The 22654-nt window shown below is 35.7% G+C and overlaps 1 protein-coding gene across 1 annotated transcript; it reads left to right on the top strand.

Moving 5' to 3' along the window:
• Positions 1 to 494: 494 nt before the first annotated feature.
• On the top strand, positions 495 to 22224 carry CPNE3 (copine 3). Its single transcript, XM_015813097.1, has 16 exons — positions 495 to 592; positions 2916 to 3047; positions 4232 to 4411; positions 5776 to 5850; positions 6487 to 6558; positions 7798 to 7881; positions 8221 to 8310; positions 10865 to 10963; positions 12984 to 13070; positions 13959 to 14018; positions 14616 to 14749; positions 17192 to 17246; positions 17538 to 17589; positions 18457 to 18590; positions 20294 to 20530; positions 21990 to 22224. Exons 2-16 carry the CDS (start codon positions 2916 to 2918, stop codon positions 22119 to 22121), a joined length of 1623 nt encoding a protein of 540 aa, XP_015668583.1. The 5' UTR covers positions 495 to 592; the 3' UTR covers positions 22122 to 22224.
• The last annotated feature ends 430 nt before the right edge of the window (positions 22225 to 22654 follow it).

Consider the following 22654-nt stretch of genomic DNA (forward strand, 5'->3'; position numbering starts at 1 on the left):
CATTCCGCTCTTCCTTGGCAACCGCTGTCACAACTGCGATTTCCCAAGCACCTCACCGCTCTCTTGGCTCTTCCCTGCGGACTTAGTTTTTTTTTCTTTTTTCAACTGGCAGGGGAATTCTGGGAGTTGAAGTCTAGAAATCTTAAAAGTTATCCAGTTTGAAAAAGACTTCACTACGTTGGCTTTCCACGCGCGGAGAAGCTGAGTTGCCAAAGTTCTATCACGCGACCCCTATCATTTTCAGGAGAAGAGGAGCATCCCACAAAATTTTGGTTGGTCTAGGAATCTTAAAAAACAAACAAAAAAACCCACCTTTACAGTGGTTTACAGACGCAAAGCAGAGCGCATGCGCCTTTTGGTGCCAACAACTGGCTGGCTTTCCACGTTGGGAAAATTGCTTGGATTACACAATTGGGAGCGAGGAAGGGGGAATAGCAGAAGCGCCGCCCCTAAAATACCTGAGCGGCCTTACCGCTGCAGCTTGCATTGCATTGCATTGCATTGCATTATATTGCATTGCTTCGTGGAACAGAACTGGGCGAGGCCGGAGAAGAAGGATCTCTGCTCACGGAGGCTGGTGTGATCTCTCGAGGTCGGTACATTGGCGAGTATGCCTTCCACAGTCTTCCCTTCCAGATGGGTCGAATTGCATCCTTTTTTTTGGTCGGGGTGGCCGGGGGATGATGGACCTTGAGGGCATCAATTTGGGCAACACTAGTCGACGTAGAAGAAATGGAGCTCGGAGGGGGCCGAGGGATAAAAGACGGAAAAGGTTTGTTTGGGAGAGTAGGAGAATAACTGCAGAGACAGAAAGTTTATATAAATAGGTTGATTGCTATTGATTCTTAATACGTAATACGTTGGTGGTAGATTACAGGCCGGGATACAGCTTTTGGGCAATTAGTATCTATATTGTAGATAATTTTGGAAAAAGAAGAAGCTGCCAATAGGTGTGGCTGCTGGGACATATTGGGTGTGTGAGGAATCAAAGGCAATGATATGCTAGGTCCACTTAATGCCTTACCTGTGCAGGTTGTGACAAGAGAAAGGATGAGAAGGAGAAGATTTAGTACTGTTCAGATACTGCTCATTTCTTTTAGGAAGTTGGAGTCCACTGTTAGGAACAAAAACCTATTTGGCTATTTACTCTTGTCTTTCATTTAGAAATTTGTGGGTGCATGCATGTCTTCAGGTCCTGGTGACTGCCTGGACAAGACTCTCAATTTTCTTAGCAAGATTTTGGAAGTGCTTTGCCATTGCCTGCTTCCTAGGGCTGAGAGGGAGTGGCTGGTCAAAAGTCACCCTTGCTGTCTAGGGCAGAACTAAAGCTCTGGGTTCCTAGCCTGAGGCCTTAACCACTACACCAAACTGGCTCCTTCAGAAGTATAAGGTTGCATTTTTTCTGAAAAAGATATTATGGTTACAGATATTTGTAATTTACTGTTTTAAAAAGTGTTTCATGGGTCCCATCTATGCTGCTGCTGAGTCCTTTCTTTACCACCGATTGAGAACCTCTGGTTTAGACCATCACATGACATTGTGGGACCCAGTGTTAGCAGATAGCAGTGCTGTATTTTTTCCTTAGTCTTTACGTTTAGCTGGACTAAATATTATTACAAAATAGCCCACAGATTTTCTACATTTTCTTCCTTGTGAAAGAATGCTTATGGTATCCCAGATTTATAAGAGGAGGGGTATACAAAGAAAGGTGTTGTTTTTCCATCATGCTCCCTGTAATTTGCAACAGACTTCTGGAAGCTAGGTTGCTCCCCTCCATGATTGTGTTCTGGGAAATTTTGAAGACTGAACTCTTCTGGAAGGCCCTTAAAAATGACTATGCAGCATCTGAAACTGAATTTATTGGTTGTATTATGTGTGTGGATGTGCATAATTGTATTAAAGTTTTTAAAAATAAAAACTAGCAAGAACTAATAGAAAAAGACAAAAGTGCAAAAAGGAAAGAAAAATATAGAAGCAGGTTCCAATTTTCTTTATAGAAGTTATAAGTGAAAAATGTAAATTAACCACTTTATATAGATGTTCACCCTGCCTTTATTGCTCTATAAATAACTCAAAATAACAAACATACATAATAGCTCTTTCTCCTATTTTACAACAACAACAACCATGTGAGGTGAATTGGGCTGGGAGAGAGTGACTGGCCCAAACTCACCCAGATGGCTTTCATGCCTATGGCTGGACTAAAACTCATTGTCTCCTGGTTTTTAGGCCAGCACGATAACCACAACATGAAACTGGCTCTTGATTACAAAGTTTACATTTTTTTCTGTAATCTGTTTTTTTAAATCATCAAAACCATATGTCATATGGTTTTTTTTAGTTTCATGCAAAAAAGTCTATAGGTTTCCAGTCAAGTTTACTGATTATATTCATGATGTGTTTATTTTGTTTATTTAACACATTGTTATGGAGGATTTATATCACTATGAGATACTTAAAATTTGATAGGATGTAGATTTGATAAATAATTGAAAACAGTTCAAAGCAGGATAAACAATTGACTAAATATTAGAACTAGCCCTTACATACCTCAAACTAGTGTAAGAATTCCTAACAATGTCATCTATCGTTTGAAATGATCTAATCTAACGTACTCCACACACTAAAAGTTCAATATAAGATTTCATTTCGACACATATATTTTAAGTACACAATAGGTATAGACAGAATTATACGAACTAACTTTCTTTCTCATTTATAAATCTGTTATATTCTTTGCAGTAGATAACATGGCATGATATATCAAGTCTAAATGGTAAATTAAGTTACATTAAGTACAATAACAGCTGGAGGGATATAGCTTCAAAAATTATATGTGGGTACAACTTGCTAAATAAGCTAATAGATATGTGCAGGGTACATATGATAATTGATTTTCTCATTCCATGTTGCAGATGGCAGCACAGTGTGTAACAAAGGTGGAACTGACTGTTTCTTGTAATAATCTCCTGGATAAAGATATTAGCTCCAAGTCAGACCCTCTTTGTGTGCTACTTCAATACACAAGTGGACAGCAATGGTATGAGGTATGTTATAATGGCCATTGGGCTATTTAATACAGTCTGTTTGCTTTACTATTGGGAAATAGCAAGTTCAGGAAGTCTTTATTAAAGTATTAGGACTCCTTTTTTTAAAACAAAAATGCACCATTAACCATTTCAAATGGCAGTTTCTACACATTCGAGCCGTCTAAGAAGTGCTCTGTTTTGTTTTCCTTTTATTAGAAAATTCATTTTGCACATATAGGATTGCATCCCACTTTGCCATTCTTGACACAAAAACAGAATAGTAGTTCTTATGCCAGGTGTCTTGTAAATCTTTTTATCGGAAAATTGAGTGACTTTTCGGGAGATGGAATGTGCATGACCCAAAGTTAAAGAAGTGTGAAAGAACTCCTATTACAAAAAGTCTTTGACTTATGACTACAATAGGGATGCTATGTGGTCATAAAACACAACATTTTGGCAATGGGCCAAAATAACTGCCATACCTTGAAACCGCTACTGAAAGAATGGTTATAAATCGAGGACTACTTGTAATTGAATAGGTGTTCCTTGATAGCTTTGCTGTGTCTTGTGCAAAGAATAAAATAATGTCAATTTAAAAGTACATATTTTCTGGTTTTGCTAAAATTGCATTTTATATTAAAAGACTTTACATAATATTTCAAATGCTTCTGAAAAATATAAAAAAAACAGTGGTATCATAACATTTTTCATATTTATTTGGAATTTAATTATTGATGCAGTCTAAAATTATATTTGTATTATATATTGGGGGTTTACTATATTTACTTTCATTTATTCGATTAATAAGGTTTTTTTTGATAAACTCTACATTTTAGCAATTTGCGAAGGAAAATCTGTCAGCATTCTTTCATTGTAAAGATTTTTTTAAAAAGATTTCTTCATGCCTAAAATGTACTGTTTATACTTTACAAAATTTTCAGCATAATCCTGTGTAGATCCATTTATACTTACTGAGATTTATGCATATCATTTTATTTATTATTTTATGCCCGCTTTATTGCTTTATGAATTATTCAAGGAGGCAAACATATTTATTATTCCTTCCTCCATACTAATATAAATGGGCATGGGATTGCATGTTTACTCCTATTTTCTTTAAATTTCTTGGGGAGAGTGCATTTTCCAGAATGCTCAAACAGAAATTTGAGAAATAAAAAAAATTGTACTGTACTGTATTGTAGGTTGATCGCACAGAAAGGATCAAAAACAGTTTGAACCCTAAATTTTCCAAGAAATTCCAGATTGATTACTATTTTGAACTAGTTCAGAAACTCAAATTTGGGATTTTTGACATTGACAATGCAACTGTTCAGCTGAACGATGATGACTTCTTAGGAGAATTTGAATGCACACTGGGACAGGTATGTGCAAACGGGTTCTGGACATTACTTAAAATATAATAACATTGGCCAGGGTGGGAAAAGGCGAAAACCCATTGACAAGATACCTTTATTTTGAGAAGGGACATTCTGTTATAACCAGCTTGCCTGATTAACAGATTTTTGTATAATTTCAGTTAATTTGTGCTTTCTGTTGGTTTCATTCTAGAAATTGTAATTTGTTCATTTACCATTCAATTTGATCCAGCAAATGGCAAGACTTGAAATCCCATTTATGCTAAAATTAATTAATGTGTTATTCCTTGCACATACACAGTGAAAATGGAGGAAATTGCTACTTATTGTCTACCTCCTTTTCATTTAAAATTACTATATTCTTTAAAAGCAATTTGAAGATTTTAAACCATTTTTAAAATCAAAACAGAAATTAAAAGCATGAAACTAGTAGGCTACTTAAAAGTCTTTCTAATTTAATGTGTGTGAGTGCATATGTTCAGGCCTTCAAGTCAGTCTTGACTCCTGGCAACTGCCTGAAGATGTCCCTGCACTTTCCTTGACAAGATTTCAGAAATGGCTTGACATGCCTCCTTCCTAGGGCTGAGGAAGAATGACAAGCCCAAAGTTACTGAACTGGCTTCATGCCTCAGTCAAGACTACCGGTAGTACTCACAGTCTCCAGGTTTCTAGCTTGGTGTCTTAAGCACTTAAACCAAACTCGTTCTCTCAGTATAACATACTCGGCTGATAAAATAGTGGATTTTGCACTGGGTGAGATTTGGACTAGATCGAGGGTGTCAAACCCGATCGCATCGCGGGCCATATCATGACATATCGGGACTTGTTTTGCCCTTGCGGGGCTCGAGTGGATGTGGCCTGCGCGGGCCGCATCTGGCCCGTGGCCCCGTGTTTGACATGCCTGGACTATATGATCTTCAAGGATCCTTTTTGCTGTTATATTCTGTGACTGCAGTTAAAAAATAAGTATGCGTGAAGATGTCATTGAGACATCTGATTACTTTGGTAGTTGAGCCATAATAATCATGACTTTTTATACTAACATTTGTTAAAACAAGAAGATCTGTAAGGCAGATATAATTTTCCTTTTTTTATCCCCGGATATATTGTAGCTTCTCTCATATCTTCCTTACTGCGATATTTTCTATTCCATCTTAACTGGGAAACTAATTAAGTTTTAATTTAAATTAAATGTAAGACTTGAAGTATAAAAAGCAGCAATGAGCAAAGGGGGCAGTGGTGGATATTATGGATTTGATTATAGTTTTTGACTTATAAAACATTTATTGCATCTGGAACAACCTTCAGTTGCTAGAGGTGGTAATTGTAATAAATTGCTTTCTTTTCCTGAATATTTCTGTATTTTACAGATTGTTTCTAGCAAGATGCTTACCAGACCTTTATTGTTAAGAAATGGCAAACCTGCAGGAAAAGGTGTAATTATGGTATGAAAACAGAGCAGAAGTTTTCTGATTGATTATTTTTTACTTTTCTCTTTTCCACCTGCTTCCAGTATATCAATATAAGCAAGAGAAATGAATGATCTGTCATTCCAGCATAGTGTGATTTACTTTTGTGAAATGAGCATTTGAAGATTTGTAAACTGTTTTTCTATGAACTTAAAAACTATTTATTGTTTATGTTTTCCTGATTTGTTCAACATTTTCTTCTTCATTTTTCTGGTCTGAAAAATAGGTAGCTATATTTTTAATCCAAATACTATTTTGCTTGATGCTGCATACAAGATTTAGCTTTATATTTTTAAATAGTAATCTTGTTTTCTAAATTCTTTTGAAAATTAAAAACATTTTTAAAATAGTTCCAAATAGGATGGCATATATGTCTTTTATTCCGATGAAAACAAGGCAGAATCTCATTGAGTAAAGCCAGGGCAAAAATATAAAAAATTACTTGCAACTGCATGAAATATTATTATTGCTTCTGAAACTGATAGAAATGTCACATGTTCATCTCGTAGAATCTTCCATTTGTTTTCTGTTGTTTGATTTATAAAATAAGACATAGCCATAATTTATTAGAATGGAATGCCTTAACGGTAATATTAGTCTGTATTTACCCAGATTAGTGCAGAAGAAATAAAAGACAACCGTGTAGTCCTACTTGAAGTTGAAGCAAGGAAACTGGACAATAAGGTGAGATAACTGGAAAACTTGCCCACCTTAATTTCTAAAATTTGTTTCCAGGGTTAGATATCTGCCATCAAAAAGGTGATTGTTAGCTAAAAATGTTGCACTCCTTTTTCTAGATATAGGTCCTCCAGAGCAATATTTCTCTTGACATGTTCCTGTATAAGTGGCTGTTTTAGGAATCATTATATTCAGATTGTCACGTTATGGCAAATTTTACTCAAAATTGTAAACCTGGTTCAAACTGTAGGCATAAGATCCTGGTTTTGGATTGTCATAATTTCTTAGTTTAGAATTACATTTTCTCATTCTACCAGGTCAGATGGAGGGGGGGACACACACCTAGGCACTCCTAAATATTGCCATCTGATGGCAGCTAGGAAGTGTGCCTTTCCCATGGCAGGCCCTGCCCTATGGAACCCTCTGCCTCCCAACATTTGGCATGATTCCAAGCCTTCCCTAAAGCTTTGAAGATCTAGCTTTTTCTCCCATTACTGGGATATTATTGCATTCTGCACATTGGAAGTCTGACTTGACACCAGGTTATTTTTAATGTTTTATCATATTTAATTTTATAAATTTAATATGGTTTATAGGCTGTTTTAATTTTTGATCGGGAGTCACCCAGTTGATTAAAAAATGGGTGGCTATATAAATGTTTTAAGTAAATAAAAGAAATAAATGAATGTAAATTAATTTACTAAATTGTAGTTTACAAATAAGTGGGATTCAAATGGGGGCATTTTGGAGAAAAAAGAAGCTCTACAGCCCAAATTATACCTAATTATGGTAGGACCATTGCATTTGCATTGTTCTAAGGATGGAATGTTATTAATTTTTAAATATTCATTTTTGGGGAATGAACTGGGAGATTAGTTCATTGAAATTGTAAAAATTGCAACAACTCTTGTTTCAGAAAGGAATGGTTATATTTACAGTGAACTTTAAACAAACATCTTCGTATTTATACTGATTTTTCATTCCTTGTTTAACCTGATTTTTTTGTTGTTCCCTTTCTAGTTTACTGCCATTGTTCCTTTTTTGGAAAACAATGTTTTATTGTTATGCATTCCCTGATTTTTTTCAAGGAAGAAAGTCTATTATCCAAGAAATTATACTTAGCCCTTTGCAAAGCTATCAGTGAGAGGAAACAAGCAGAATTGCTTTGGACAACAGGGCTATTACCACAAAAGAATACAAAGTTTTATTTGAAATATAATTCAGGTAGCTTATTTCTAATTCCAGGATTTGTTTGGAAAATCCGATCCTTATTTGGAATTTCACAAGCAAACATCTGAAGGAAAATGGGTGATGGTCCATAGAACGGAAGTAAGTGTCCTTTTCTGAGTTGGTTTGGTTATTTAATATCACAGATTATTTCAGCATCTTTAGCTCTGATTTCAGAAACTTTGCAACTAAATTCTGAATGGATAGCGCTTTAAAAAAAATCAGCTGTAAGTTTTAAGAAGGTTATTTTTTCATTAGATTTTTTTTCTTAATAGAACAATGTCAGTATTGGAATAACGGCCAAGTCTCTTCTATAGCAATACATTTATTATATTCTTGGATAAATTTGTGCTAGTTGTTGGAATAATTGAATAGCAGGTATTATCCAAAATGATTTATTCAGAAATCATGCTAATATATCTAAAATACATACTTTTATAGGTTGTTAAAAATAATTTGAATCCTGTCTGGAGGCCATTCAAAATCTCTCTCAACTCTTTGTGTTATGGTGACATGGACAAAGCAATCAAGGTAATATTGAAGGAAAGTAGAAATATCATTATAATTTGAAAATATTTTGAACAAAGATGTTTTAATTTAGAACCTTAACATAAATTTCTGTTCTGTAGCTTTATGAGATATGAATGAATTTATAATTAAATAGGATTTGCTAATGCTATTCTGAAAATTAAAGAGATTCATAAATATGGTAGCAAAATACATTGGTGAGTAGTGAACGATTTGATGTCAAAACAAGCAAACATTCTAATCAATTACCAAAATATCATAGATAGACCTTAGTTGACACAGAAGCTACCTATTCAAGAATTTTGTTTATTGTGTTTACGTATGATTGTTTTTTTATGATGGGAAAAAATAAATAAAATTTTCTAAGAAAAAAAAGAATTTTGTTAGTCTGGTGGCATCTATTGTATTAAACTATATTAGACTACAACTCCTACCACCATCCACCAGCAGACCTATTGACCTATTGGCCAGTCTTCAGCTGATGAAAAAGCAACATACAAGGTGGGGAAAGATAGTCTAGTTCACGGGTGTCAAACCTGATCGCATTGAGAGGCGTATCGTGACGTATTGGGATGTTTTTTGCCTGTGTGGGGGTGGAGTAGGTGTGGCCTGTGCAGGCCACATCTGACCCGTGGGCCGTGTGTTTGACATGCCTGGTGTAGTTCTTTAGTGATGCATCTGTAATTGAGTTTATGTAAGACCATGTTCGTCATCCATTTGTTTTTCTAAAATGCGATAAACCAGTAGTAGCTGGCTGGGTTTTACAAACTATTTTTAAAACTAGTCTTGCATATCTTACATCAAACCTGTTCTTGCTTCTATGCTTATAGGTCTGTTGTCTAATACTGTATCTTTAGGCCTTAGTTCTTTCTTTAATGGGAGAATTAATCTAAACCTTTTCCCCCCTTTAACAATGTTTTGGAATTTAAACACTACCCTGATAGCCACAATCACTCTCTAAGAGTGTTTGCAAGAATGTATTTCATGCGACCGTATCTCCAGAGCTGTTTAATGTGACATGCACATAGTTTGCTTCCCAGAAGTTCTCTCTATCTCCCTATCCCCCACAGCCTTATTTACACTATTAGTATTATTATAGTGCTTTCAACTTAACAAAACAAAACAAAACAGAAAAGAGGAAGTGAAGCATTCAATAGCAAATGCTGAATCACATAGTAATCCTGGCAGCAGGTTCCACAACAGAAGAACACCATCTCATCTGTTCACTCACATCTTTATTTCCTTGAATTCAAGGAGGAGTTTTTCAGCTTACTAATTTAATTTGGTTTCATCTTGCCTTGTTAGCTTTAATACTTTTTTGTTTACCCGTATCTTGATTTTCCACTCTCTCCCTATTTTGACTTAAGGATTTCCATAGGAAAGGAAAAATAATGAAAAAATAGTAAAGGTCATATTTTTATCTGCCATGATTGCAATTGGTATTTTAACTTTTTAGGAAAATTACTCTTTCCATTTTCATTCTTGCATAATTAATATTCTTAAATAAGCCATTTAATGCGAGTCTTACTTTTGATGGAGTAAAATCAACTGTCGTGAATGTTTGATCTGATGTGTGATCAGGCTTGCAGTCTAAGCTTCCTTATTAAGTACATCTGAGAAAATGGAAAGTCTTTGATAGTTTCAGGAATTAAAAATTTGTTCTAATGAACAAGACAGGAAAGTATGATCTTATAATAACTGAACAATGCTTTCATACTTTATGCACACAGTGTCTTATATAGCTGCCTATTTCATTGTAGTAAGTAAAATAACTTTTCTATTTCTTCCTGACAGTATTGTCATTTTATGTGTTCAAATGATTTGTTTCTATGTTCAACCATAATGCACAAGCTTCTCATTTGAATACCTCATTGGTTATCTCCAAAGTGTGTCTCTTTGTGTGTTGAAGCAGCAAGCATGAATTCTTTTTTTCTAATGTGGGTGGAAAATGTAACTCTCAATATGTTATATTAAACAAATTAATTATTAAACATTACTTTGGGTGAATATCTCTTAATGATTTCCTATGTTATTACTATGTTAATCGTTAAACTGAGGGAATGACCATAAAATACATATTGAAACATGGGTATTTGTACTGTCTTCCACTCTTGACTTCAGCTTTATTCTATGTGCTTTCATTATATCAAAACTTGTTTCCACAAATCATCTTTGGTAATAGGAGTCTCTGCATGTTTGCATTAAAGGGAATGTCCGTGCATGTATCTTAAGAACATTAAAAAATATATATATTTTTGGCTATGTATTGGTTTGCAGTGTTTATATATTAGACTGGAGGTGTCAGTGAACTCATCAAAAATGATAAATGCAAGCAATTGAATTTCCTTAAAACTTAATTTTTAAAGCATGTAATGGCATATCAAGTAGTAGTGCATTACTACTACTGTTGCATTCAGTGTTTTTAAAAACAAAGTTGACATTATCATAGTTATTGAATTATAACTATGTTTGAGCAGCAATGTAGTTTGATACTCTTAAATTTTATCATGATACCATCTATAATATTCTAGGCTAATTGCTGTATGCTTCATTTTAGGTTGAGTGCTATGACTACGACAATGATGGATCGCATGATCTCATAGGGACGTTTCAAGCTACAATGTCTAAACTGAAGGAAGCCTCTCGACATTCACCAGTTAGTCCGTTTATATGTCTTTATCATGTTAATTGAAATGAATGTGGAAGCAAACATTGCTGGTCCTTGAGGCTTTGCTAAAATAAAGAGATGGACTCAAAATGGAAGCCTATAAATGGAATTATCCAAAACGTATCATTGCACAAAATGAAAACTGCCCCAGTGCTCTTCAACATCTTCATCAATGATTTGGATGAGGGGATAGATGGGGAACTCATCAAATTTGCAGATGACACCAAGCTGGCAGGAATAGCCAACACTCCAGAAGATAGGCTTAAGTTACAGAAGGATCTTGACAGGCTTGAACATTGGGTGCTATCTAACAAAATGAAATTCAATGGTGAAAAAAGTAAGGTTCTACATTTAGGCAAGAAAACCCAAATATTTAGGTACAGTATAGGGGGTACCTTGCTCAATACTAATAACTGTGAGAGGGATCTCGGAGTCCTAGTGGACAATCACTTAAATATGATCTAGCAGTGTGCTGCAGCTGCCAAAAAGGCCAACACAGTGCTAGGCTGCATTAACAAAGGGATACAATCAAGATCACGTGAAGTATTAATACCACTTTACAATGCATTGGTAAGGCCACACTTGGAATACTGCATTCAGTTTTGGTCACCACGATGTAAAAACGATGTTGAGACTCTAGAAAGAGTACAGAGAAGAGCAACAAAGATGATTAGGGGACTGGAGGCTAAAACATATGAGGAACGGTTGCTGGAATTGGGTATGTCTAGTTTAACGAAGAGAAGGACGAGGGGGGACATGATAGCAGTGTTCCAATATCTCAGGGGCTGCCACAAAGAAGAGGGCAGGACAAGAAGCAACGGATGGAAACTAATCAAGGAGAGAAGCAACCTAGAACTAAGGAGAAACATCCTGACAGAACAATTAACCAATGGAACAACCTGCCTCCAGAAGCGGTGAATGCTCCAACACTGGAAGTTTTTAAGAAGAGACTGGACAGCCATCTGTCTGAAATGGTGTAGGGTTTCCTGCCTGAGCAGGGGGTTGGACTCGATGACCTCCAAGTTATTATTATTATTATTATTATTATTATTATTATTATTATTATTACTAGTGTTAATACCACTTGGAATACTGCATCCACAATGTAAAAAAGATGTCTGTACTCTAGAAAGAGTACAGAGAAGAGCAACAATGATGATTAGGGGACTGGAGGCTAAAACATATAAAGAATGGTTGCTGGAATTGGGTATGTCTAGTTTAATGAAGAGAAGGACTAGGGGGTGACATGATAGCAGTATTCCAATATCTCAGGGGCTGCCACAAAGAAGAGGGAGTCAAGCTATTCTCCAAAGCACCTGAAGGCAGAACAAGAAGCAATGGATGGAAACTAATCAAAGAGGCAACCTAGAACTAAGGAGAAATTTCCTGACAGAACAATGAACCAATGGAACAACCTGCCTCCAGAAGCGGTGAATGCTCCAACACTGGAAGTTTTTAAGAAGAGACTGGACAGCCATTTGTCTGAAATGGTATAGGGTTTCCTGCCTGAGCAGGGGATTGGACTAGAAGACCTCCAAGGTCCCTTCCAACTCTATAAAGCTGCTGTGAAGCATGATAGTATCTGTTTGCTTTCTCTTCCTTTTTCTCATAGGTTTATGAGTAATTACAACATTTAGCCCTAGACTGCTGGTTCCAAAATGTTTATTATTACTTCTAAAAGTCTTGTGGTATGGGCAAGATGCTGAAATATTAATAGCAATAATATTTTAATAGCAGTCTAAAAATAAATAAATACAAAACGTTGCATAGATTTTCTTCTTTTCTTCCTCAAGTTCAAGCAGGCAGTCTTTCCATGCAATCTTCCATAAGCAATTAACAACTATGCTATCCATGACGTATGATATCAAGTTCAGAAGTACAGACCCAAATCTGAAGAGGACTTGAACAAATGTTGCCAAAAATCATATATGTGAGAACACGTTTCTGATTAAGCAGACTTGGGATCACAGTCTAAATATGTGCCATTTTTATTCTTGCTTTTCTGTAGATTGAATTTGAATGCATCAATGAAAAAAAGAGGCAGAAAAAGAAAAGCTACAAAAACTCAGGGATTGTGAGCTTTAAACACTGTGAGGTCAGTGCTTTCAAAATAATGTGTTCATGTTTATGTGGACATATCCAGGGGTAATAAGGGAAATATAATAAAAGTATTTGATTTAATGGTTGTACTGGAACATTTTGATGCAGCTTCTGCAATTTTACGAGGTTAACAATTTGCAGTATTTTATTCACGTATCAGATTTTTATCCTTTTTTTTAAAGATGTCAACGTGTTATTCCTCTTATTTTTTCTACACAATTACTCTGACATCAGTTAGACTGAAAAAGTTGTTTCACTGGTGCAGAACTTAGCCTTTGGCACTAATCTGGTCCATTGAACTGACTCTTCCTTGTTTAGCAGAGAGGAAAGATTGCAAATATAGCATTGCTTCAGCCACTGCACAGCTTTCCTTTTTTGAAAAAGAAAAAGGGTAGTTGAAGCTAGTGAAAGTTGTGCAATAACTGTAAAATGCTGTTCTGTTTCAAAGGGATAAAAGGTGTTCTGGAGCTCCTGTCTGCAGCCCCTTAGACCAAATATCTTTTTCTGAGGTATCATAGAGTATGGTTGTGCTATCCCAAATAAAAATATAGCTGTTTAAAACTGTTGCCAGCAGATGTTATGTTTGCATTCTCACATGCTCTGAAGCATCCTTTGGCCTTAGAAACTGAGACTCTGCAGTACCTTAGTGGCTCCTACTGCAACAGTACTGTACAGCATTTGAGCATCAAATATCTTACTTGGATTTTGCATTTAGTCAATCCTTACATCTCTCCAACTAGGACACTGCTGTTACCATCTCACAGTCCATCCCCATCCCCAATTTAGATGTCGAAAATCCTGCCTTTATCCTGTTGGGGAAAAAACTAGGTTGTAAAAAAAATGGATGACTTGGTTTATGTATCACAACATAACTTTTCTATAGGTCATCACAGAGTGTACTTTCCTTGACTACGTCATGGGGGGATGCCAGTTGAATTTTACTGTAAGTAAACTATAATTTCCCTGTCTTAAGTATTGACAATAAGCTCTATTCAATTGAGAAAGACTGGATACATGCTTCCATGCCAGAACTATTCCATTAGTACTAAAGTGCTAGCATTACGGAAGGGGATACAGGAGACATGATGTTCTACTTTCCTGCTGAAGGACAAGAGGCTTGAGTTCAATGCTATTCTGTGCTTTTAAATATTGCTTTCATTAAACATTGCAGCATTGCTTTGGGATTGAGTTTCTGTAACTTGCTAAGTCTATATATTTATCTTAATTGCCTTTAAAGAAGCTCAAGGAAGTGCAGCCTCTTTTGAATTAACTTTGACTGGAAATTGGGTTCGCAAGGAAGCATTTTATTTTATTGGATTTGGGAATGTTTCCCTAATTGTTAATCTTCATATAGTTTGTGCAAACAAAATCCTGAAAAATCTGTTAATTCCATGGGGGTGGGGGTGGGTGGGTGGGAAACCTTTCACATTTTCCCATACAAACTTAACTTGTCCTGTTGATTGGTATTACTACAGGTGATATGGAACAAACTATTGTTTGTACCTGATCGTTGTTGTTATTACTATTATTATTATTACAGGTTGGCATTGATTTTACTGGATCTAATGGAGATCCTCGTTCTTCAGACTCGTTACATTACATCAGCCCCAATGGAGTGAATGAATACTTGTCAGCCATTTGGTCTGTAGGAATGGTCATTCAGGATTATGATACGTATGTGTTTTTATTAAATTGTTCTTAAACTGTTGAACATGATGAGTATACTTGAATTCTTCAATAAGTCAAAGCTTATTTTAAATATTTTAACTTATTGTTTACATATTTTTAAAATTTCCTATCCTTGGTTATATCTATAAGAGTGGGGTTTCGATATACAATTTCATTAAATGATATGGCTAAGCTAAAACTAAACTGATATAGCTTAGTGAAAGAAAGTATAAAGGGGGGGAGGGAGGTGGGTTTCCAACAATTGCCGGGGTAATTGAACTCTTGCATTTTTAATGTCCCTTTTGTAAAAGTTCTGTAATTTGTTCCAGGATGGTATTGTCCAATCTTTAGCAGACTTCCCTCTAAATTCTAAAACTTTCATTGTTTCCTTCCTTGTATTCTTGCACCAATGTACTCATCAAGCCATCTAGATGTTATTGAATCATCTTTCTTCTGTGAAGTATTAGCCAGCTATCCCACCTTTCTGTCTTTCTACTTAACTGGCTTTTCTATTTTTTTTCACCATCTTGCGCATTTTTCCTGCGTTTCGTTGCACTCCTCTGCCAAATTCCTTTTGCAGAAATGTATTTCCTGTTCACTTGCAGAACCATATGTGCAACTCTATGCTCTATGCATGGCTCTTGGCCCTGATAAAACAAAAGGTTTTTTTTTTAAAAAAAATAAAATCTCACAGTTTGGCTATTTGGAAATCAGAACCAGAACTCCAACTCAACTTCCTCTTCTCCCAAAGAAATGAGATTTCAGATTTGCCTAATTGTATTTAACCTTTGAAAAGTTTGTATCTTCTATACAATGTCACATTAGGAGGCATGTTGGGGCAGGGATATTGAAGAAATAGCAATAGCACTTAGATTTATATACCGCTTCAAAGTGCTTGAGCACTCTAAGCAGTTTACAGAGTCAACATACTGCTCCGAGCAATCTGGCTCCTCATTTTAATGACCTCGGAAGGATGGAAAGTTGAGTCAACCTTGAGCCAGTCAGAATTGAACTTCTGGCAGTGGGCAGACAGCCTGCAATACTGCATTCTAACCACTACATCACTTGGAAATAGTTACAGTTTTATCAGAGATCCTTCACCTGCAGATAAGTGATGGCATTAAGATTTCATAGATTTTTCATTTCTTTGTATATAAATCATAGAACTGTTGTGAAATCTGAATGTTTTAGATCAGTGTTTCTCAACTTCAGCAACTTTAAAATGTCTGAACTCCAACTCCCAGAATTCCCCAGTCCATTCACCTTCATGTTGCTGAAGTTGAGAAACATTGGTTAGATGACTGACTTAGCAGTATTCAGTTCAATATGTACATGTTGGTGCCACTAAGTTATTTATTCTCCACCCTGTGCTGGAATTGAGGCTGCAAGCAATATGCAATAACTCAGTGGTATGAGGAGATTAGAATCTTAGCTTTGCCATCCATGCAAAATAATTTAGCAGATATTTGGGAGGAGATATGAGTCACAGATGCAAGCTTTCTGTGCTTCCAGAGTTGGGTAAACCACTTTGTTAGCATTGAGCAATTGGAGGAAACACTGGTAGGTGTCACTTTGAAGATCATATTGAATCATTTTGCTTTATTACAATAATGATCTAACTTCAGTTATTGGTTGGATTAGAAGTATAATTAATTTTCGGCTCCACTTTGACTATACTCTTTTGGATAAATGAAATGAATGGAGTGGCATTCAACTGAGAAAAACAATACACTTGGTTCCTAAGATAAGCTAACATAAAAGAGTAAATCAGAAAGGCGTTTCTCATCCTACTCTCTCCATTCACTTACACCTCCTTCGGTCTGAGGCAATCCTAGTTGGCGAATGGCTTGCAGAGTGGTGGAAGAGTTGTCCTGCTATGGACTTCCTTTTCTGTGTCATTTTGCACATACCTACTTAGAATAAACACTCATCAATGCAATTAAACTTACTCTTAGATAATTTGATAGTGGGTCCTAACTATGTACTGTATGGAAGTACAGTAGTCCTCAGTTTTATGACCACAATTAAGCCCAAAATTTCCATTGCTAAGCAAGGCAGTTGTTAAGTGAGCTTTGCCCTTTTTTATGACCTTTTTATGACCTTTTTGCAACAGTTGTTGAAGCAAGTGTAGCTTTCCTCATTTACTTTGCTCGTCAGAAACTGGCTGGGAAGGTCACAAATAATTGCAAGATCCTGGGACAGTGCAACTATCATTAATACATGCCAGTTGCCAAGTGCCCAAATTTTGACCACATAACCATGAGGATGCTGCAACAGTCATGTGAAAAATGGTCATAAGTCATCTTTTTCAGTGCCATTATAATTTCGAACGGTAGCTAAATAAATGGTTGTAAGTCGAGGACTACCCGTACTATTCATGAACATATATTCTAATGAGTGCACAACTATGGATTTACTTATCATTGTTTCTCTAAATCGCTTACACAGAGATAAGATGTTTCCAGCTTTTGGGTTTGGTGCTCAGATCTCCCCTTCATGGCAGGTAAGCAGTGTGCTTTGGGAAGATAATTTACTCTATAAAATGTTGTTAAAGTTTGTTGATTAAATTAAAACAACAGTGACATGATGTAGATCTAGAGCAGTGTTTCTCAACTTGACAACTTTAAGATAGGTGGACCTCAATTCCCAGAATTCTGCTGACTGGAAAATTCTGGGAGTTGACATCCACCAGTTTTAAAATTGCTAAAGTTGTGAAAGGTTGATTTAGAGGAAAGCTACCTGGTGAAAGATTATTGAACCCATGAAAAAAACGAGTACCTTTATGTATTTTCAGGTGTCGCACGAATTCCCGTTGAACTTTAACCCATCGAACCCCTTCTGCAGTGGTAAGTTTTAATATACTACAAAAGTATGTCCTGACATTTCTAGGTGTGCTGAATGTAACAATAAAGCAAGACTTGGCTCAGTGATTGCGCATTCTAAAATTAGCACTGTTAATTTTGCATAATTGTTCAGAGACAGGTGTAAAAATAAAGATTTCTGATCAAAATTGCCTGCCTGAGAGAGATTAGCAACAGCTTACACACTTCTGAAAATATGGAAGGAATTATTTGTTTTTAAAAAAAACCTTCACAAATATAACACTAATGAAGTGCCACAAAGGGACTTCTAAAGTATATGAGTTTATTATGATTTCTTTCCATAAAGGAGTTGCCATTTGTGTATCTGTTAAAATTTTACTACAAGAATTCTCTTTAGAACAAGACCTGTGTTGCTACAAGTATTTTAATGTTGGGTAGTGATGGAATTATCTGCGTACCTCAAGACTTAACAATATGAAAAGAATCACCTTTGCAAGAAATACTGACAGCTCTTCTCCAAAGTCATATGGCCTTCAAAAATCCTAGGGATTTAAGTTTCTTTCACTGTTTGACTAGCTAGTCTGCTTACTTTAAGGCTTGAGATAAGCAACTTCGTAGATCTTCCTTAAATATAGACAGTTTACAATAGAAATGCTTATTGAGGCTTCAGCATATAGACCAGGGGTAGTCAACCTTGGCTCTTTTATGACTCGTGGACTTCAATTCCCAGAATTCCTGAGCCAGCTTAGCTGGCTCAGGAATTCTGGGAGTTGAAGTCCACGAGTCATAAAAGAGCCAAGGTTGACTACCCCTGATATAGACCTTCATAAACTAGACTGGAGGGTGGCTGTGATGAATAAATTTCCTTCATTATGCTTTTATTCCCTGCAGGGGTCCAGGGTATTGTGGATGCATATCGGGTCTGCCTTCCTCAAATAAGATTGTATGGGCCCACCAACTTCTCTCCAATTATCAATCATGTAGCTAGATTTGCTGCTGCAGCTTCACAGCAGAGAACAGCCTCAGTAAGTACCTTTTTGCTATGCTTAACTGTTGTGAAAAGATACTGGTAAGGTAAAAGAATGAGTAGTTGAAAGAATTTCTGAATTATCTAAATTAATTGGTAATTTCAAAATATAAACAAACAGTTGAGGTTTTTTTTTAATACATGTAAGCAATTAGACCTGGCAAGAAGACTGCATTTCTACCTTGTTAGAATCCTTTTAGTACTTTATAGTAAGAATGAAATGTTTCAAAAAGCAAAAGGGAGATTAATTATTTATGATGAGTCATGAAGAGTAGTATTAACTACTATTTGTGTAGAACATAAATATCAATCCCTAGCAATTTATTTCCCCTGAGATGCCCTTAAAGCACTTTGGTTTTCCTAGAACAAATGTATATCTGCTACAGGTTGGGGGCGAATGCTGTATCTGTTGATTTAAATAGTTATGCTCTTTGGAAGTCATAATTGAGATATCAGCCTGATTCTAATTATCCAAGCATTTATGGCTTCCTACTAATAATTCTATCATTACTTATTTAGAAAACAATAATATAAACTCAGTACATGAACCATGACTTTTTATAAGATTTCTGAAGCAGGTATATATAACTTTACTAATAATTTATCACAACAATGTATGACTGAAAAAAAAGTAAGAAAGCTTATTACCATTTGTCCAGCTAAGAAACTACAGTATGTATATAACCAGATTGACTTTCCTTGTGGTAGAACATAGCAGTTGATTCCCTGCATGTTTTGGGAACCCTCTTCAACTCATATTTGCCATTTTTCTGTGTTGTGAGTTGGCCTTTGTGGATCCTATATTTTTCAGATGGGGTGATATCCTTAAAATGCTCTAAACCTCAACATGGTATTTACAAGAAGCTCCTGTATCTGGAGTATTACATGAGAGGATGGATAGGAGGAAATGAATGTCTAAAGAAGCAAAATGGTTGTATATAAAAATATGTTTCTGGCAACTAAAATGAAATTAATTAAATAGAAGTGAGTATTGGTGTTTGTCGTGAGAAAGAAACATAAAAGTAAATTGAATACAATTTAGTTGGGTAAAAAGATTGATTTAGGATTTGATGGAGAAAATTTAATGGAATACTTCACTGTTAAAGTGCAGGTAGTCCTCAACTTTTGATCCAAAATTGAGCCCAGAATTTCTGTTGATAAGTGAGACATTGTTAAGTGAGTTTTGCCCCATTTTACGACCTTGCTTGTCACAGCTAAATGAATCACTGCAGCTGTTCAGTTAGTAACATGTCAGAAAGTTGCAAAAGGTGGTTACGTGACCCTGGGATTGTGCAATCATCATAAATATGAACCAGTTGGTAAGTATCCGTGATTGTGGGGAATGCTGCAACAGTCACAGTGTGAAAAATGGTTACAAGTCACTTTTTTTGCCATTGTATCTTAGAATGGTCACTAAATGAACGTAAGTTGAGGATAACCTATAACTTAACTATCATTGTTAAGTACAATGAGAGAGTAAATAATCTGTTTTGGTAATTTATCTGGAGATAATAGTAGTGCCTTTCTATAAGGATTGTTCTCCGGATGATGACCTTAGACACACATCAAATTGCATTAACCTTTTTAGTGTGTTGTTTTGGAAGTTTTTCTTTCTGCCGTTGTTATAAATTGCTTCCCAATCTATTATCTTTGGGAATATATTTTCCTTGTTAATTTTAACAAAGTGCTTTTGTTCAACAGCAATATTTTATACTCCTGATAATCACCGATGGGGTGATAACAGACCTTGATGAAACCAGATCTGCTATTGTCAGTGCCTCTAAGCTTCCAATGTCCATCATTATTGTTGGTGTTGGAGGTGCTGATTTCAGTGCCATGGAATTTCTGGACAGTGACAGTGGAGCTTTGAGATCACGTTCAGGAGAAGCTGCTATTCGAGACATTGTCCAATTTGTGCCATTTAGACAGTTCCACAATGTAAGTATTGTTTCTTAAAGATGTGCATGGCTTCAGGTTCAGTCCTAGAAAGGTGTGTTTAGAACACGCGACAAGATGAATGTAATAGGAGCTTTCCATAGCTCCTTTTAAAGCAATTGCATCTTTTCCCATCTAGGAAAATTATGGCTGTTTAAAAGTTGTAGATTGGTGCTCTGTTGGCGCTCTTATACACTCCAAGCATTTCCAGGATGTTTGAGAGATTCCCTTCATAAATACATTAAATTTTGGTTAGGATATAGTAAACATACAGAAAATTCTTTTTGAATTCTGCTTGAAACATACAGCCAATTCTGAATGAAATCTATGACTCTTTATTACAATTTTCATCCCAAATGGAAACTTTTAGTAGTAGCTTTATGTGAACATCCTGTTAAAAAAATATCCCTGTGGGGGAAAGAAAAGTAAGTATCTGTCTAAAATATTTATAGATATTATGTATCATCTCTCTGACCTATATCACTTCATTGAAGTAAACTTGTTTCATTGCATAGATCTATTAGAGACAGTACTATATTACCAAAAACATTTATTGCGCTAGTTTGTTGCATTATTTGTAATGCAGTGAATATAGTTATTATTGCAACTAATCTCTCTCCCTTAGAAAAAGACCCAGTTAATCCTTACTTTCCATTGTTTCTGAAAGCTAAATGCTACAATGGAAAGTATTTGTTTTATATTCTAAAATTTTTCCACTGTGGGTTATGCTTTAATTTGCTACTTGATAGGTGCTTGTATATTCCAGTATGAAACTGGATGCATTTATCTTGAAAAAGGGAACTTGATTATAATACCTGTTGCTTGATTTCAAATACTTTAAAAAGTATTCAAATTGAAATGATTACTTTGGTAATTACATACATATTAGTTTAATGACCATATCAAATAAGATAAGATAAAATCATGCAGCAAATATTCCATAAAATCAAATAAGATTATCCTCTTGGTAGTTGACTCCAATGTGATCTAGATAAGGAGCTCCCAGTTGAATGGCTGTAGCTATAAACTTGGTGTTTTTTCTTTCATGTGTTTGTACCTTGGAGGAAGTAAGATAGTTTATTGATGGGGTCAGGCTATCAAGTATATAGTTGGCAGTCAAAGATGGATGCCCAAAGATGGATGTATTTGCAGCTACAGGAAAAGTTTGGCTTTATAAATCTTTCAGAAATTCCTCTAATTAAACACGGTGGTAATTTTTATAGATGTTACATAATGTTTTCATTTAATTTTCATATCCAAAGTGATCTGCTACTAGCTATTTTGGCTTTATGAAGCCAGTATAAAAGAAAGAACTGCACTCTGACAGCTCATAAAGACAATCTTAATGGACAAATCACTTTGTGATAACTATCTTTCCTTTGAAAAAGCGCTCCTGAGACCTTCCTAGATGAGCAGGAATTGAATCAATTGGTTTTACTTCTGTCTCTGTCCTTTGAATTAGGCTCCCAAGGAAGCTCTTGCTCAAAGTGTCCTGGCAGAGGTGCCACAGCAAGTTGTGAGCTATTTCAGCATGTGCAAGTTGCAACCACCAAACAAGCCTACAGCCAAGCAAGAACAGCAGAAGCAAGCATGAATCACTCTGTGGGAAGTTTCGGTGCTTCCTGTCTGTGGTGTCCCTTGATTGTGATGCACAATAAAAGCCTTTTCATACATTTTACAGAAAAGGTGCCATGCTATGATAGCCTTTCCCTTTGTTGTTGTGAGTTGCCAAAGATGCTCTATGTTTAACCCCATTGCAAGTGAGATTGGAAAAGCATATATACATATTTTTTCACTCTTTTGTCAGACTTCAGACTGATTAAGACCCCAGGGTGTTGAATTAAGGTTATCCAAGTATCTTTCTTCATCCCTTCTCTGTGGTGTCTGCCCTTCTATTTCTGAACATTTGCAATTTGATGAAACAGTAAACCTTTGAACATGAGTATTATCTGGAGACTGCAACGGAATTATATTACAATTTACAATTTACAGCTTACATTGTACTATTAAATCAAGGTGGCATCTGACTGTGATACATAGTTGCCAACAGTTTGTGTCTTTCTGTTCCACATAAAGGATATAAATAGGATTAGGATTGCTTTTGTTGCTTATTTTATCACAAACCAA

Source organism: Protobothrops mucrosquamatus, unplaced genomic scaffold (assembly GCF_001527695.2).
Source record: "Protobothrops mucrosquamatus isolate PMUCROS unplaced genomic scaffold, P.Mucros_1.0 scaffold135, whole genome shotgun sequence".
Classification (NCBI taxonomy): domain Eukaryota; kingdom Metazoa; phylum Chordata; class Lepidosauria; order Squamata; family Viperidae; genus Protobothrops; species Protobothrops mucrosquamatus.